The sequence below is a fragment of the Fibroporia radiculosa genome (assembly GCF_000313525.1).
Source record: "Fibroporia radiculosa TFFH 294 genomic supercontigs, scaffold1086, whole genome shotgun sequence".
Lineage (NCBI taxonomy): Eukaryota > Fungi > Basidiomycota > Agaricomycetes > Polyporales > Fibroporiaceae > Fibroporia > Fibroporia radiculosa.
This window is the reverse complement of record NW_012133262.1, coordinates 20,966-38,439: the sequence shown is the minus strand read 5'-3', so window position 1 is coordinate 38,439 and position 17,474 is coordinate 20,966. Positions and strand designations below refer to the sequence as shown.

Genomic DNA, 17,474 nt, shown 5'->3' with positions numbered 1-17,474 from the left:
TGGACCGACGATCAAGAACACGAAAGTCGATAGTACACAATGTGAATCGTCAGATACTACATTGATGTTTACTTCGCGATACTATACAAAGATCTCGATGCAGCAGCGCCGAAGTCAAGCGTCTTCCCCCAATAGCTTTAGAAAACATCCCTCTCCAAGTGAGTCCCCTTGATCTTCGAATTCCCCGTTGTCCCTATAAGCAAGTTGATTCTCCAGATCATATAGCCTTTACACCTCCATTAGTGACCAGTGTGTATGGGATGGGATTTTCCAACCTTGGCCACGTTCCGCACATAGTCGAGGACAAACCGCTTGAATTCATCGGGACGTTCCCAATGCGGAGCATGTCCGACTCCCTTCATAATGTGAATGTCAAGCTTATTGAATGTCTCCTTCGCTTGTTTAGCCACCATATCAGCGCGCGTGTGCTTGTCCTCAGTCCCTTGAATCACAAGCACTGGCCACTCCTTCGCTTCCGCCAAGTACCTCGTGGCATCCTGCTCTCGTTGAAGGTAGTATCCGCGGACGCTGGGCGGAACACAGACAAAACCGCCCATCCATTGTAACTTCGTCTCCCATGAGAGATCGACAGCAGGGTCTCCGACACACCCGTCCACGTAGGCGACAGCAACTTCACGAGTGATCGACGCGTCGGTGGATAGGACGGAGGGAGCCAGAGCCATAAGTTCTGCGGTGCACGCCTGCATACCTAAAGAGAGGGTGATCATCGGGCCGCCCAAAAGGACTTGGCCCGACAAGTAGTCCAATCCATAATATGCCGCGACATCAGCAGCCATCATAGCTAAGATGAAGAAATGTAAGTATTGAGCGGTCATCATAAAACCTCATGAAACATACTTCCGAGACTCCTACGGACTGCAGGTGAGCGTTAATATGATCTGCAAGCGAAAGTTGCTCACCATCCCAAAAGGAAGGGTTTCTTCAAGCCAAATGCTTCGCACACAGCCCGGAAATCCTCTGCCATCTTCTGTGCACTATATGCCTCGATGCCCTCGGGACAATCGCTACGACCATGGCCCCTCAGATCATATCGCACCATGTACAAGTTCTCTTGCAGCTCGGCATCGTTAAACTGTTTGTCAAATACCAAATATGTGCATGCTAGACCGGGGATAAAGACAACAGAGGGCTTGCTCGGGTTCCCGATCGCTTCCGCGACAATCTTAGTACCATCGGCAGAGGTTACAGTGCGCTCTTGGGCCATCATGTGGAGAGGATGTGTTCGGGAGAGTGAGTAGTGATCAGAGTACTGTCGTCAGTATTTTATATCCCGCGTTTGTGTGGTTTGCCGGAGGATGCGGTGCTACTCGACCCAGTTTGTCTTCATGTTATATCTCGCCTTCGTGTTACAAGTTTCACTTGACCCCTGCTAGATTCAAGACCCCGTGGGATCGTAATCGCACAGGCTACTTAAGACTCATATGCTACGACAACGAGACGCGGACGTACAATATATGTATGTAACGCTTTTGATGATTGCCAACCGAACTCGGATCCGGACATCGAGATGTAGTAGTCCGTCACGGTACAGAGGCCAAATTGGACTAAAATGCCAATGATAACAACGTAACACAAGCACTACTCAAGATTGGGGAATTCCATGAGGTTTCTCAAGAAACTTACCTGCCCTTTTACTCAAACTTCGGCACATCGAAAGTGTCGTCCGGGTCCGCACCGTGCGCATGTATGTACTGTTTGTCCTTCTCCACATCATGCATAAACCCACTGACAACTGCATGCGCGTCGATCTCTACATGGGGATTGGAAAACGCCGCTCCACGCACAGCCGCTGCCGCAACATGATATCGTGACGTGTGGTTAAGCAGCATCATAGAAAACGGGGAGGTGGTTGTTCCCTCCTCGCGATAACTGTCACACGTAGGATCCATCAGGTATGCCGTTAGCAAGTAATAACGACTTCGGCGTACCCTTCAATTGTAACGTGGTCAAGATTGGGGCGACCAAACAGTAAAGACTATATGGTCAGAGTATGAGTGGCGTCTGAGAATTCAGAATGGACGATCACTCTCACCTTCAACTCTCCAGGGTACCCATGATAATTAAAATGAACAGGTTTGTCCCTCGTGAACAATGCATCGTAATAAGTATCGCCTAACGCGTGCGGATGCGACCCAAACGGTCCCAAAATCATCAGATCTGTTACATTCACCACCCGCACACGCAGAGCCGGAAGGCGGCGCATGAGCAGCGCAGCTGCAGCGATGACCTCGAATGTCACCTCGACGCCGATTCCCACCAAAACAATATCAGGATCTATGCCATCATCGACACTCGCAAACTTCCAGATCGATGCACCCGCAACGCAATGCTAAAGCCATAGAGCCGCGAGTCGGTGATTTCGTCGCTACGTGAGCATAATGCACACCAACATACCTGATTCGCCTCCTCTGGGCTGAGCCACACCGGTGAGGGCTGTTTGCTACCCACCATCAAATTGACGTAGTTTTTGGCCCGCAAGCAGTGAGCCATCGTTGATAGGAAGCAATTAGCGTCCGGTGGAAGGTACACCCGCGCGAGCGTTGGCTTCAAATTTAATACTGCCCCTATAAAGGACGGATTCTGGTGCGAGAACCCATTATGCTCTTGACGTGCCCAGGTGCTTGTCTCAACATAATTGAGCGAGCCTACTGGCTGCCGCCACGTCGTCTCATGGGCCATCTTCACAAATTTGCTGTACTGCACCATCATCGTGTGCACGATCCCAAGGAACGCCTCATAGCTCGGAAACAATGCCGTGCGTCCTGTCAGGGTGTACCCTTGCATCATCCCTTGGCAAGTATGTTCCGACAGTATCTCGATAACACGTCCACCATTCGCACGGGAAGCGATATCCCATTGCATGTTTCGTCCGCTATGTCGTAGTACCGCATCGAGCTTGTTAGATACAAGTTCGTCCGGAGAGAAGATGCGGAACGAGTGCGGATTTCTGTTTTCAACTACAGTCACAATACTGTCTGACAAAGAGGGATATATACTCACTGCTCCACGACATTCAGCAGAAATTCACCGATAAGCTTCATACAGCTTTGTTCAGAGCCCTTTGTCACGCCCATAGGCAGCCAATCAGGCACTTCCAGCGGAATATATCCGGCATACGCCTCTTTTCTTCTTCCTAGCCTCTTGTGCGGAACCTGATAAAGGTGAGCTCTTAAATCATGTAGTAGAATTTCTGCTCGAACCTCTGGAATCATAGAGAGTATCTTTTCAACTGGTATTCCATGTTTATCGAACAGATCCTTCGGCTTGTACGACAAGAGCCAATCCTGAAGCATGCGCAGCTGTTCAGGATCTGTCTTCGCAGCGGGAAGCGGTACCTGATGCGCGCGGAAAGAGCCTTCGATAAACTCCCCATGCAACATTTTCGGACCAGACCATCCCTTCATATTCCCTGATTAGTATAGGCATCAAGACGTTGCGAATATGGACCCAGACCTTTGGTGTTCGTAAGATCAGGACTGGCCACCGCGGCTTCACCACCGGACGCCCGCTCCTCGCTGCTTTCTGGATGGAACGGATTTCCTGCAGTGCCCATTCCATCGAGGTTGCCATGTCGCTGTCGATGTCATTAAGATCCTCCACGAACCGGACCTGATACCCGTAGCCCATGAAGAGCGCTACAAGCTCTTTATCATCCATCGTGCCGTAAATGGTGCGTTCCGAGATCTTGAACCCATTCACATGAACAATCGGAAGCACCGCACCAGACTCGGCGGGATCAATATATTTGTAACCATGCCACGCACTGTAGGACAAATTAAAACAGTCCAAGGCGCCATACAAGTAGATGTAAAAGATGCTCACGTAGCAGTAGGGCCCGTTTCGGCCTCACCATCTCCAACGACACAGACACAGACAAGGTCCGGCTTGTCCATGACTGCGCCGAACGCAACGCTAAGCGCATAACCGAGTTCACCGCCTTCGTGAATAGAGCCCGGAGTCTCTGCGTTAATATGACTGTGACCAGAGTGTCAGTAAGTTTCGATTAGACCTAGCTGCTGAATCACGGCGCATACAATCACGCGAAAATGCCGTATGATGCGCAACAGAAATGTAACAACCCTCTAAGTACATTATAGGGGAAAGGACTAGTCAGGGGAATGCATTGGCCACTATCGGCATCCTGTATTGCGCATGCATCTGCGACGATATGACACATACCTAGGAAATCCATCTGGCGCACTAAACTTGGAAATAAGATGGTGTAAACCAGCTTTGTTGCGAGTATTACCGGGCAAGAACTTGGCGAGGGAATTTTCAAGCCAAAGGCAAGAGAGTATGCCAGGTGCACCGTGGCCCGGACCCACGACATAGAGCGCGTCAATGTCAGTTTTGCGGATGAGACGATTGATATGTGCGTATACGAGAACAAGGCCGGGACATGTACCCCAATGGCCTAGGAGGCGGGGTTTGATGTCATCCGGAGTAAGGTCCCGGTCAATCACAACGTTGTCCTTCAGGAATATCATCGCTAGAGACTAATAATTGAGCAGCTATAAGCAGTCTTTCCGAAGAAAAAAACGAACCTGCGGCTATGTAATTTGCTGCCCGCCTAAATAAATGAATAGCCTCTGATTCCTCGGCAGAGAGTATGTCCTTAGTTTTGAGCTGCACACGATAATCGAGAATCGAGTCGGACAGCTGAGAAGGATCCGGAGGAGGATTCGGCTGGGAGATCTGCTGACCGGGCATGTTAGAAAGGAAGATGAGAGGGTAATGTTGGTTTCAAGCATCTTTGAGAATAAGTATGTCGGATATATACAAAAGTGGTCGTCTTGAGTCAAGGGATGACGTCCCTCTAGCATCACGTAGGTATGCTTAACTCCTAAATTACTCCTGACTGTAACCATAACAGGGATGCCAAGGCCCGTTTAGCTCAGTGGTAGAGCGCGCCACTTGTAAGTCATGGACTTGACATGCTATGGTGAGGTCGGTTGTTCAATCCAGCCAATGGGCAGAAAATCTTTTTGGCTGTACACAATTACCCGCATGCCCTCTAGTTACGATTTCAGTCTTGCTTCAGGACGATGTAGCAAAACGGTGCGGTCGGAAGAACGCCGATGCCGGGATGAGGCTCCTCTCTTTCTGAAGGTCGGATATCTGTGCTGCAGTGTCGTCTTGGCTGAGTTCATTCTTCCGTCATCATTGTATACCGTTTGCTTTGCCGCATCTTCGGTTATGAGCAGTCAGGGACTCGGTACTCAAGCTTTCAGTACTGTCTTTCACGGCCGTGCTGCAGATAATGCCGGACCTACACGCACCGTCTGACGGTCTCATCCTCGCCCTCAACGCAGGTTCGTCATCTCTCAAGATAACCCTCTTCAAAAGGAATGTCGCGGGATCATCCGACGCCGTAGATCGAGTGGTTGAGCCCCTGTTGTTCTCGAACATCACCAACCTTTCTTCCCCTCCAGCGTCTTTCACTTTCAAATTTGCATCGCATGGACGAAGCCTCGAAGTCAAGAAACGCCCTGCAGATATAGTATACAATCATGCGTCCGCCTTTGCATATTTTTTGGACTATCTCGATCAGGAGGCGGGTATAGACAGGTCGTCCATCGTGCATGTCTGCCACCGCGTCGTCCATGGAGGTGACTATTTTGAGCCAGTGCTCATAGACTCGGAAAGCTACCATCACATCGAGACACTCTCAGATCTCGCACCACTGTATGTCTTGCTGTCATGGGCTCCTAAACGTTGACGCATCTCGTTATCGCTGAATTCAGACACAATGGCGCGGCACTGTCGGTAATAAAGAAGTGCATTGATGCGCTTCCGAATGCGAGCTTAATCGCCTACTTTGATACCTCTTTCCATCGCTCCATACCGCTGCACATCGCTAGCTATGCAATCAACACCACCGTCGCGCACGAACGCGGTCTCAAGAAATATGGTTTCCACGGGCTCAGTTGTGCGTGCACTCCGCTACCCTCATCTCCCCACTCACTCTTTTTGCAGATGCATATATCCTCAGCGCCGTCAGCGAACACCTCGAGCGCCCCGCTTCTGCGCTCAACCTCATAGTCATGCACCTCGGCTCCGGCGCGTCCGTCTGCGCGATCGAGCACGGCGCTTCGCTCGACACGTCCATGGGGCTCACGCCGCTCTCAGGGCTTCCCGGCGCAACGCGCAGCGGCGCCGTTGACCCTTCGTTGATCTTCCATTACACCAACCGCGCAGGACGCATCACGCACGACCCGCGCCAGACGACCGACGTGCGCGTCACACAGGCGGAGGAGATTCTTAACATGCAGAGCGGGTGGAAAGCACTCGCTGGCACCCCAGACTTTGGCGAGGTTGTCGAGCGCATGAAGCGCGTGGCCGCAGAGGACCGGGTCGCGGCTGGGAACAGCGGGAGCGACTTGCGTGGGTGGCAGGGTGAAGAGAAGTGGAAGTTGGCGTTTGACTTATTCGTAGACCGTATATGCGGCTTCGTCGGTGCGTATTACGTGCGGTTGGGTGGGAAGGTGGATGCGCTTGTATTCTCGGGAGGTATCGGCGAGAAGAGCGCGGAAGTGCGTGATGCGGTCGTCAGCGCTGCCACTTGTCTTGGATTCGGGCTGGACATTACGGCAAACACAGGCATTCGAGGCAAGGAAGGTGTAGTCTTTGACATAGGATCAAATAAGTACGAGCGCCAAGTGCTCGTGTGTAGGACAAATGAACAGGTGTGTTTTACTGCGCTCCAACTTCTGTCTTTAGATTTATGACATGCTTCGCAGCTTGAAATGGCTAAAGAATGCGCGCTCGCTGATAAATTTTGGAAATGAGAGGGACAAACTGTGACAGTATTCTGTATCAATTAGCAAGGTTTGATATGTAGCATCTTGTTTTGTAACTGTTTGGTTTTTACTGGGCAGACCGTCGCGTTCCTAAACACGGAAGTCGGAAAAGAAGTGAGTAATATCTACAACTGCCTACGGGAACTTCCAGAGACACTTCGCAGCATGGATATCCGCAGTTATCAATTCCTTCGAATGTCTAGGTTGCTGCGCTTTCGCTGAAAGTGAGTCGCCAAGCCTCAACAAACTCATTTAGAATAGCCCTGCTATTTGAAGAATGGCGTAGACATCAGCATCGACGTCGCACTAGGTTCATTGGCGGCCGCATAACACGTTTGTCACGCCTACGGCCAATGGTACCGACGGCATGTGAGAGCCGTATCACATCCTTGCTCGTGAACTATCCCGTGCTGTGGCATGCGCGGCAGCCCTAATTTTTCCTCCCCTCGTTGCGTGAGATCGCCGTTTACAGTGAGGTCCTAGGATACAAACCCTGGTCATTGATGGTTCCGCTTGTCTTATAATCTTTCACAGATCATCTATAATCCGACGACTTTGGTATCTTTTGGCGATCAACTGGCCATGGGGCGGCTGATGCTACGAGGCTCGAGATGAATATTATGTGCCCTTCATTAAGCAAGAAGATATCCATGTCCCATTGTGTGGCGAGCATGGGATCGGTCGTACATCATAGTACAGTTACCGGGGGATTACTTACCCAGCACCAGGCGTGTTCCTATCCTGTCGCGATAAGTTTCGTCATGTCGCATTTGCATTCACTTCGTCGTGCTCATCTGAGTGCAGGCATAACGGCTGCGCCGCGCGAAGCGAGCGCGATCGCGTCTGCTCTATTCACAATTGATATTTCCCCCGTTCTCCTACTCCGCTCCAGAAAAAGGAATGATGAGACGACGATGTCGCGGATTTCGTTGGCGCGAGGGAGCAGCAAGAGCTTTGCCGGGACGAGCGCGGGTGGGTCAACCTTACGATCAATGTAGGACTTGTGAAAACGTGCGATAGTCTGCCGGAAATTGTCGTCTGCGGTGTAGAGCTGGCGGGTGGCGAGTGTATACGTCGGCATTGGTACGTGTTATCTTATTGGAAGAATACTAACCTCGAGTGAGCGACCGGGCGAGTTGCCTTTCCATTTATACCGGCGCCCGGTGTCGTCCTTGAATGAGACATCGCTGCGCACATCGGACAAGATCAATACGCTGGACGATCCAGACGCCTCCGACAAAGGCTAAAGCCAATCCAGCAAGCGAGCTACACGTACTCTTTGAAGGGCACCATGCTCTTGCTGAGCCAGCTCCCAATTGACACAGGCGCACGTTCACCCAATGTCACCTTGTCGGACGCAGAGAACCCGGTGTCCTTCCACTGCAGCGATGCAATGACAACATCGTCCGCGTTGAAAATCCGCGTCGTGGATGCGTTCTTGCCCGTGTCCGTATGCGCGACGTAGAGCACCAAGCCGTCCGTGGCAGAGATGGTCGCGTTGCAGGGATTGTCTGGGTTTAGCGTGAGCGTAGTGATGGATTCGGCGGTGCCAGGAGAGGGCGCGGAGACGGTCATGATGCTAATTGCGGTTGCCGTGCGGGGTGTTGGATCACAAACTCATATGTGTATATGGTCACTGATATAGCTGTCATTCGCCTGTCGTCGGGATTGCAAGTCCGCTGCAGGAGCGCGGGGCAGTGCACCGACCGGGCTGCGTACTGACTGCGCAAGGTCAGGCGACATCGCCTGGTCACCGTCATGCTGGTTGTCGACTCGTTGTACCTTTTCGACGTCAAATCTTTTGACGCGCTTGGCTGGCCTGGCAGGCGTTCCAGAGCGTCTTGGGACGGGTCCGACGGAGAGCATCGATCGGGCGGTCTCAAATTGATTAACAAAGTGGATGGGGAATAAAGTACTTATTCGGGTACGAAAGGCAGTACTCAAACCAACATTGCAGCCTGCAATCGAAACCTACATGTGAAACACTCATAAGTTGCAGAGCGTATCAGGTCACCAAACGTTCGAGGAGCGAACTCAAACGTTCTTGTGGCCTGAATTTATTGAATCAGCGAGCGATGCTCGTCCGTACAAGCTCGAAGCGGGGCTCCTGGACAAAAAAAGTGGGAGGGTCACAAAGCCGACGAACGTGCTGCGACCTCGGCCGGCGAGGAACATAAAGTTATGTTCGTTGGACTTGATTGACCGAACTCAAAGCCATGCCGTAGTGCCGACAGTCGGCAACGGGCGCGTTGGACAGATTAGGCAGTCGAGCAAGGGACACTGTACGATCGCTATCTTGTTCGTGTCCTTCGGAACGACAAGGACGGTGGTCAACGACGGACGTACCAGGCACTCCCTACAGCAAGGATCGATCATCCGCTCAATATCGTATCTAACTCTTCCCATCACTGTCGGCGCTTTGAAAGACTCCGAGCCGAGCCAGCATTCGCCTACACTCACCAGCCGCCAACCCATACCGAGGCCATGACGAGAACAACGACTCCGACGGGCTCCATATCAACTTCGATGTACTTTGTGACCCGCGGCAATATTCGGCAGGGCGGTGGAAAGAATTCGAGCGCGACGTTATCTCTGCATGATCGCGCACCACATGCTGCCATGCAGACGGCGTCTAATCCAGTCTAACGTCTTAGCCCAGAAATGTAGTCCGTCTCGACCGGGCAGTCTTGGGGCCTGCGCAGAGAAGGGAGGAGGAGAGCCGCACCGCAGGTCTGGTGGAGATGCGGCCAGTGGCAGCGTGGGCGAGGAGGCAGGGCGGGGAAGGTTGCGCCTGCCACACTGGAGGAGCGAGCGAACGTGCGCAGGAGGTTTTGCCGTATGCGGCAGTTGGCCAGGGCCATCACTGGAGAAAAGATCACTGCTGTCCCCGGACCATCACTCCTCTCTCCTCCCTCCGACTTAAATATGCTGCCGCCCGTCCATGCCCGCCATCCGACTCGTCTTCCTCCCTTTACTGTGAGCGTCGACTAGTGCAGAACAATGACTGCCGGAAAAGGATCTCGCCTCTCCCAAGTGTCCCTTATCTTCGCGTGCGTCTCTGCCTTTTCATCCCGTAGATTCTCCGCTCACATTGCCCTGTAGCTGTGGGACGGCTCTCTTTTCGGATGGTAGGTATTACCATGTTTTCACTTTGCAATATATATCTTATCCCCGCGATCTCGCTGCAGGATACGCCAATGGGGTCATTGGTAGTGGTATGTCTGTCTGTCTTCTCCCACGCGGACGAGGTCTTAGTGTTTCTGCCTTGTCATACAGTCAACACCCGTCAGTATCGCACGATCTGCCCTCATGTGCTATACACACTCATGAATCAACCATAGTCCTCACCCGCATCTATGGTGCCGACGAGATCGCCAAGAACAACTACAGCAAGAATCTTACGAGTATTGCCTTTGCCGGCACAGTTGTAGGCATGCTCGTCTTCGGTTACCTGTCTGACCGCTTTGGTCGGAAATCCGGCATGGTCAGCGCTAGTCACCTTGCATGTTTCTCTGCCTTACTTATCCTTGATGTGGCATATATGCGTCTAGATGATTGCTGCTGGTATTGTTACACTTTTCTCTGGCCTTTCTGCCGCATCTTCGGGAGCAAACCACAGTGTTGGCGGTTTGCTTGCCATGTTGAGTGCCATGCGGTGAGGGTCGTCCTCATCATGTCCTTTCCTTTGACCGATCTTTCCATCCGCCTGCAGATTCCTCCTTGGTATTGGTGTGGGCGCGGAATACCCTTGTGGTTCGGTAGCAGCCTCAGAGCAGTCGGAGGAACCAGGAATTAGTAAAAACGCCCAGCATCGGTGGTTTGCGCTCGCGACTAGTAGGTGCCCTTGTTCCTTTCGGTTGTTGGAGAGCTGACGCCTCCGCTCTCAGACTCGATGATTGATTTCGGATTCGTTGTCGCGGCATTTGTCCCCCTTGTGCTATACTGGATGTACGTCACTTGCATTCTGGCTCCCTGTTGGTAGTGGAGTTAACGGACGCCCGCCTGTCTGCCTATGTCCAACTAGCTTCGGCGACAACCACCTCCGTGCGGTCTGGCGACTCTCCCTCGGGCTCGGCGTCATCCCTGCCCTTGCGGTGTTTATCTGGCGGTTGCGCATGGAGGAGCCGACACGCTACAAGAAGGACTCTATGGCCCACGCGCGTGTGCCGTACTGGCTTATCGTGAAGCGCTATTGGTTGAACCTCTTCGCAATCTGTCTCGTCTGGTTCATCTATGACTTTATTACGTGTGTTGCGTCCACTACTCCTCAGCATCATATTGAATGTATGCGGTCACGTGCAGATACCCATTCTCTCTCTACTCCTCTACCATCGTCAACAAGTTAGTATTTCTAAAGCTCGCTGTGGAGATGAAGAGTGAACTTGGATTACTATGACAGCATCACTGGTGGTTCGAGCGCTTTGAGTGTTGTATTCGGATGGAATACTGTGATTAAGTGTGTGCTACTCCTTATATTCAATTCCTTTGTTGCCGATCTGACATGGCCATATCGTCTAGCTTGTTCTACATGCCCGGTAAGTGTTGCGTGTTGTTTTTGTAGAGCAGCTTTATTCACTTCAGTAACATCGTGTAGGCACAATCGGCGGGGCATTCCTTGTTGACTACCTTGGACCGAAGTACACCATGGTGAGTATTACAGGTCCCTATATGCGCTTTTTAACTTGACTGCAGCACTGAAATTGATCATGGGATAGATATTTGGCCTCCTTTGCCAGGCCGTTATTGGATTCATCATGAGTGGACTCTACAACCAGTAAGCTCCTGTACTTAATTTTGCTGAATTTCCCTCAATCGACATGTGTTCTACAGACTGACGTCACACGTGGCTGCATTCGCGGTTGTTTACGGTATCTTCTTGAGCTTCGGGGAAGTTGGTCAGTTATTTCTCAGCTGTTCTCAATGTTTTTTCTCATCAATTTAGGCCCCGGAAACTGCACCGGTATGCTCGCCGTCAAGACGGGCCCCACTGCCATTCGTGGCAAGTTCTACGGCATTGCCGCCGCGGTGGGAAAAGTCGGTGCATTCGTTGGTGACTGGGGTGCGTCTACATCTAGTCCTCAGCCACGTTCACTGTTAACACATGCGGTATCTATTTCTTATTGCATAGTCTTCCCTGATATTATCGATGGTGTGTTGAACATACCCGTGAGCTTATTTCCGTTATTCATCCTGTAATAACCTAGATTTCGGTGGTGCGGCATCAGCCAAAGGTAACACAGGGCCATTCTGGATTGGCAGTGGTACGATCGCTTCTTCAGCTGTAAATGTACACAACTGTGACTTATTGCTTGACAACTACGCACGCAGGTTTGGCCGTCCTGAGCGCACTCATCACACTGTTCTTTATCAAGCCGCTCACACATGACGGTATGGAAGAGGAGGACCGTAAGGTATGTGTCTTTCCGGGCACTTCTTCAACCGTCCATCCTGCCGCGTCTGTCGCGCTGTGCTCACCACATGTTTGCTTGTCCGCGCAGTTCCGCGAGTATCTCGAGGAGAATGGCTATGACACGTCGCAGATGGGTCTCGAAACTGGCTCTGAGAGCTGGGCCGAAGAGACGGGCTCAGAAAAGGATGGCGCTGTGATCGCCGAGAAGCTCAGCCAATAGTCTGCTGGCCGTCCGTTCCCATGCACCAGCTCACGTCCCCATGCCTTCCCCCACAATGACCTTATCATACCATATACTCTTGTGTCTCCCCACACCATCTCGTCTCTTTGTCGTGACTGATAGGTGGGTGCCGTAGATGGTAATTTTCTAGCCCTATCTTTATCTGCATGGGTGTTTGGGTGTTGGTGTGCGTGCGACGTTGTCTCGCGACCTACGAGTGTTCGATGCTATCATGCCCAATTTACGACATGCCGTGTAGCTCTCTGATCTACCTGTTAGATATTCTAGTATACAACGTTATTTTTGGATTATGGGTATCTGTGTACATCTCTGCCAACATTGACGCGAGAATGAAGAGGTAAAATGTCTTTGCCGACTCTCCTTAGCCAATACCTGGAAAGTGCTGTATCTAGCTCACATACAGGTGTGGCTAACCGGCTCTTCCGCTAAGGCCTACAAGGGCGCCGACGATCTCGGTCTCTACAGTGATGCGGTCGATATCACATTTGAGGACATCAACCGCTTGTGCCTTCTGGAGCTTCCGCGAAAGCAGCTTCGTGACCCTTGCGCTCGCCTCGTTCTGTTTTTCTGCGTGCATTTCTTTCGCAGGACCCAAGATATGACATCACATACGGGTTATTCAAATCTTTAAATATGTCACGTACCAATGAGCTGAGCGACGTCTGCATTTGCTCTGCTTGAAATAGCGGCGGGATCAAGAAGGACTGCGCTTCTCAAGAACGCTTGTCTTTCATGAGCTGTCAACCACTGTTCAAGCGGAGCATCAAGGGGTAAGTGACGGAGACACTCACTTCGCTCGATGGTGTTCTGCGCATCAGTCAACGTCTGAGTGGGTGACTACCAAGTTGTTCAGCGCTAAGCGCTCAGCCGTGATGCTTCGACAAGCCAGCTCACCTTCCCCTTGTCTCGCATTCGAAACGGAGCACTCTTTAGGTCAAGGCCCTCGCGGTGCACGATTTCCCGCCGGAGGATGTCGACGTAGCCATCGCATTTTGCCGCCTCTTCTAGGAGGGAACCGCGCAAGGCTGGAGCTGTGACATCAGAAAAAATGGAGAGCTGCGACAAGCTTGATTAAGACGTTGCCAAATGCCGAGAATGTAACGCACGGATTGGAGCAATTGTTCGCAAGACAACATGAGAGCGACGGTGTGGTCAAAAAGACGCTGCATTGCCGTTTCCTTCTCTGCCTATTGAATAAATGAGATCTACTAGCAGGTTGGACTCAGCGCAAAAACGACGTACAACTCGGGAATGGATATTATTCAAATCAGAGTCGGACGGAACCTGCGAGGGTTCTGACGGGAGCGGGGAACCATATTGCAGGTTATCTTCTGCACGACTGCGTGCAAGTCGTCGGCAACCCTCGCTGTATGCGGTATAAGACCCATGCAAACAGCCAATAAATCCACTTACTATGCACTTATCACCCGATCGTCATCTTCTGGGAGATCCAACGCCGCTGCGATGGCTTGGCGAAGACGGCTCTCAGTCTGCTGTGGATACACCTCTCTTGCAGCCGATGAGAGCTTGACGTGATATGCTCGCAGCGCCTGGTGGATGAGCGGGTCAATATATGCTGTCAATAAGAGAGCGCATTCTGACAGCTATAGTATCGACTGTGTTTTCAACACGGAGCTTGCGCTCTGACAGTCGAGGGAGTGTGGTGTGATCCACGTCTCCGGAGCTCTATTCCACTTTCTAATGTCAGCGAACCAGTTTGGGAATACATCAATGCCCCGCGAGTACACACAGCAATCGGCTGCGCTTCGGAGCTCTTCCTGCTGCGTAAGCGTTATGCTGAGTTCGACAAGCAAGATCGAAACTAGGACTTACCGCAGCTCTTCCATATGATCACTTAGCTGGGAGATTCTGGCGGATCGGATAGCCTCCTTTTTCTCCAGGACCTGTAAAAGAAGGCTTGACAGGCGCCGCTCATCCAACGTAGCTTGCAGATCATCAGCTTCTGCTTCTAAAATAACGGATTCATGAATGATGGGAAGCCATACGGAATTCATATGAGGGCCACATACGAGAAGTGGAGAATGAATCGAGACGCTCGGTCAGGGCGCCTTGGGCAAGATCGAACTCGTTCCGAGCATCTCGTAGCCTCGAGTCTGCAGCTTTTGCTCTGAGGAAGAGTGATTGATTGGTCGAGTCGTATACAAGCCTTCTTCTGGTTTCACTTTGACGCGCTCTGCGTGAAGTTCTAGCACGAGTACGACGTCGCACAACAACGTCACTCACTGGTGAATGGCAGATCTCGCAGCATCCACCTCCGCACGCCCCCTGACGTGATCGGCCAGAAATCCCAGGGCATCCGCAAACTGTCCTTTGTAAAGTCGGGTCAGATCTTCTCGGCTGATATCCGGAGCACCTAAGGACTTGAGAGATTTATGAATGTGGTCTATGCGATCCACGTCCGACTGGGGTCGTTGAGCAGCGGCATCGAGGTCACTATTGAGGCGCGAGTCATTCTTGGGACGTGTTTTCGTGTCCTTTTTTCTGATTGTTTCTTTTACCATCTGGCTGAGCGGGAGGGAGGAGGCGAGCAGCCGCCACCGACGCGTCGCGGTGTTGACGCGTGACGCGTGACAGCCAGCCCAAGCCTACATTACAACCTGAGTGTGCTCTACTGGCCAATATCGTCCCGTGGCAGATGGACGACGACAAGCCTCTGGTCCCGCCAGAGCTGTGGGACGACATCATAGACTGCCTATGGAACGACCGTCCCGCGCTCCTCGCCTGCACACTGACCTGTCGCGCCTGGCTTCCGAGGGCCCGCTTTCACGCCTTTCACAGCATCAGCGTCGTTGACTTGTCCAGCTTCAAACGCCTCCACCGACTTCTCGACGCCTCTCCGCATCTCGCATCGTACGTGCGTCGTCTCTCTATTGTCGGTGGCTGGACACAGGGTCTCCCAACTTCGACCACCCGGGTGGACAAGAAGTGGCCCGCGTTGTTGTCCCGGCTCCCCCTGGTGGAGGATCTCACACTCTGTCGCTGGAATGCCGCCAAGATGAAACACGGGGCCTTGCGCGCCCTGTACAAATCTCTCGAGGCCATCCGGACGCTGCGGCTCGTGGATGTACAGTTTCAACGGGGAACCGAAGACGTTCCGTGGCTCGTTCTGGCCTGCCCACGGCTCACCGCTCTTCATTGTTGTGATCTAGACATGATCTTGTATCCCCAACCGTCCCCACCCAGGTCCCTCCCTCCTCGCAAGGATGAAGATTTCCTTGCAAGCACAGTCCGTCTTGAATCTCTCAAGTTGTCAGAGACAGACCCGGCCATCCGAGCCTGGCTTCTGAACAGCCCTGTAATATGCCAGGTTCAGCGGTTGTCGTTGGATGTCTCTTGCACATCTGTTGTTGATGTAGGCGGCCAAGATGTGTTCCTCCGACAGGCCGGCCCGGCCTTGCGCGACCTAGTCATCTCTTTTTCAGCTGGAGACAGCGACCTGTTCCTCGAAGATCTTGACCTGCGAATCTGCACGGGTCTCGCTCACACTGAACAGCTTGCGACTCTCCATATCAAATTTTACAACGTCTCGTCTATGGAACAGTCCCAGTATAGAGTTTTGGAGTGTGCGTGCTTTGTTCTCAACCACATCACTCAAGCCCATCGATCACTTCGACAATTCCGGATCAGCTTTCTATGTGACGACTTGTGGGATTGCATTGACTTTGGCCGCAATGCGTGGATGGAGTTTGATCAAGCTCTAGCTTCTGTTGTGGCGAAGCGGCCCCACATGCAAACTCTCCTCGAAATTGTCGATGATATGGACAGGTGGTATAAGCCTGAAGACGATTTGGAGGAAGAGAGTGACTATTGTGACGAAGACGACGAACAATTTGAAGACAGCGATGAAGATGTTAATGATAGCAATGAAATCCAATGTAACAATACTCATGGGGAATGCCAGAACCAGGCTAGTGATGATGAAGGTGATGACGAAGATGAAGATGATGAAGATGAAGATGAAGATGACAAAGACGAAGATGACGAAGATGAAGATGAAGGTGAAGACGAAGACGACGAAGACGGAGACGGAGACAATTACTGGCAGGAAGTACATCACCCAACGATTCTAGAAGACACTCCGGATTCCGTCCTCCAATACCTGCCAGTCCTGCAACAAACCCAATGCTGTTTGATGATTGCCCAAGGACGGCAATGGAATATGGATGCAGAATTTGGTGGATGTATTATCGGTCAGAAGTCCGAGTGGTCTTTCAACTTTGATTGCCCATTGCCTCAAGAATAGATGAGAAATGTCTCAAGCTGAACAAATAGATGGTTTGATTCTGATACACTCATATCTTGTGTAGTATTTTATGTGAATACAATAATATGCACGCGGTTCTCCTTAAGTACTAGTGGTGGATATGATGGATTCAGCATAAGCTATGACTTTAACGGCACACAATATCCCCCAGCTGCTGCATTGATGTTGACGTATGAACAGTAAATAATGAATGACGCGCAGAACAAAAATGCACGACAATAAGCTTCGCGGAATATGGAATGAGCGTTGAGCAAGCAAGGAAGTTAGCGAGACCGCTTCTAGCAGTAGACTTGCAAGCTAGACTCGCAATAGAAAAATACTGCCTGTTCGAGCGAGATAAGCACAATGTAATGACAAATCACAGTATGCATTGACGCATTCTTGACGCCCCGAGCTGATCAAAAACGCCCCACCACAGCGCACAAAAGTACGACGTACACTTTTCGAGTCGTTTTTGTCTTCGTGGAACAAGCGTACGGCAACCGAGCGCAAGATCTCTGTGGATTTCATCATATCCTTTTTTTTGGGAAAGATATCTAAACCGGGGATGCAGAATATGGAGAAGCTGTGGCGTCAGAGAACACTATTGAAGAAGACGTGACCTCCCGTTGCGCTGTACCTTACACACACGCTCAACCAGCAGCGGCACACCGCCGGCGAGATAGCAAGATGAACGAAGACTTGTTCAAAACAGCGAATACAGATGGTGCAAAACGG

General features: G+C 51.5%; 7 protein-coding genes across 7 annotated transcripts; 3 read left to right on the top strand and 4 right to left on the bottom strand.

Annotated features, from left to right (window-relative positions):
* Nucleotides 1–239: 239 nt before the first annotated feature.
* Nucleotides 240–1,225, bottom strand: FIBRA_02110 (uncharacterized protein; the record flags this gene model as incomplete). The annotated part of the gene is made up of 3 exons (XM_012323976.1): nucleotides 240–802; nucleotides 859–869; nucleotides 921–1,225. 3 exons carry the CDS (start codon nucleotides 1,223–1,225, stop codon nucleotides 240–242), a joined length of 879 nt encoding a protein of 292 aa, XP_012179366.1.
* A 427-nt stretch (nucleotides 1,226–1,652) lies between these two features.
* Nucleotides 1,653–4,731, bottom strand: FIBRA_02109 (uncharacterized protein; the record flags this gene model as incomplete). Its single annotated transcript, XM_012323975.1, has 10 exons — nucleotides 1,653–1,890; nucleotides 1,950–1,996; nucleotides 2,054–2,350; nucleotides 2,416–2,968; nucleotides 3,022–3,173; nucleotides 3,222–3,419; nucleotides 3,475–3,784; nucleotides 3,844–3,996; nucleotides 4,201–4,510; nucleotides 4,566–4,731. The coding sequence occupies 10 exons, from the start codon at nucleotides 4,729–4,731 to the stop codon at nucleotides 1,653–1,655; spliced, it is 2,424 nt and encodes an 807-aa protein (XP_012179365.1).
* Nucleotides 4,732–5,281: 550 nt separating this feature from the next.
* Nucleotides 5,282–6,809, top strand: FIBRA_02108 (uncharacterized protein; the record flags this gene model as incomplete). The annotated part of the gene is made up of 4 exons (XM_012323974.1): nucleotides 5,282–5,706; nucleotides 5,766–5,950; nucleotides 5,998–6,707; nucleotides 6,762–6,809. The coding sequence occupies 4 exons, from the start codon at nucleotides 5,282–5,284 to the stop codon at nucleotides 6,807–6,809; spliced, it is 1,368 nt and encodes a 455-aa protein (XP_012179364.1).
* An 802-nt stretch (nucleotides 6,810–7,611) lies between these two features.
* On the bottom strand, nucleotides 7,612–8,396 carry FIBRA_02107 (uncharacterized protein; the record flags this gene model as incomplete). Its single annotated transcript, XM_012323973.1, has 3 exons — nucleotides 7,612–7,872; nucleotides 7,936–8,008; nucleotides 8,098–8,396. 3 exons carry the CDS (start codon nucleotides 8,394–8,396, stop codon nucleotides 7,612–7,614), a joined length of 633 nt encoding a protein of 210 aa, XP_012179363.1.
* A 1,425-nt stretch (nucleotides 8,397–9,821) lies between these two features.
* Nucleotides 9,822–12,451, top strand: FIBRA_02106 (uncharacterized protein; the record flags this gene model as incomplete). Its single annotated transcript, XM_012323972.1, has 20 exons — nucleotides 9,822–9,871; nucleotides 9,924–9,949; nucleotides 10,010–10,036; nucleotides 10,098–10,106; nucleotides 10,163–10,305; nucleotides 10,373–10,476; nucleotides 10,534–10,655; nucleotides 10,709–10,769; nucleotides 10,846–11,067; nucleotides 11,124–11,162; nucleotides 11,221–11,277; nucleotides 11,340–11,356; nucleotides 11,416–11,468; nucleotides 11,537–11,595; nucleotides 11,652–11,716; nucleotides 11,764–11,880; nucleotides 11,950–11,970; nucleotides 12,026–12,082; nucleotides 12,150–12,232; nucleotides 12,320–12,451. The coding sequence occupies 20 exons, from the start codon at nucleotides 9,822–9,824 to the stop codon at nucleotides 12,449–12,451; spliced, it is 1,464 nt and encodes a 487-aa protein (XP_012179362.1).
* A 430-nt stretch (nucleotides 12,452–12,881) lies between these two features.
* Nucleotides 12,882–14,994, bottom strand: FIBRA_02105 (uncharacterized protein; the record flags this gene model as incomplete). Its single annotated transcript, XM_012323971.1, has 12 exons — nucleotides 12,882–13,039; nucleotides 13,117–13,209; nucleotides 13,264–13,309; nucleotides 13,367–13,528; nucleotides 13,579–13,659; nucleotides 13,715–13,838; nucleotides 13,886–14,022; nucleotides 14,075–14,158; nucleotides 14,223–14,253; nucleotides 14,306–14,441; nucleotides 14,503–14,666; nucleotides 14,717–14,994. 12 exons carry the CDS (start codon nucleotides 14,992–14,994, stop codon nucleotides 12,882–12,884), a joined length of 1,494 nt encoding a protein of 497 aa, XP_012179361.1.
* A 134-nt stretch (nucleotides 14,995–15,128) lies between these two features.
* On the top strand, nucleotides 15,129–16,736 carry FIBRA_02104 (uncharacterized protein; the record flags this gene model as incomplete). Its single annotated transcript, XM_012323970.1, has 1 exon — nucleotides 15,129–16,736. The coding sequence occupies one exon, from the start codon at nucleotides 15,129–15,131 to the stop codon at nucleotides 16,734–16,736; it is 1,608 nt and encodes a 535-aa protein (XP_012179360.1).
* Nucleotides 16,737–17,474: the final 738 nt, after the last annotated feature.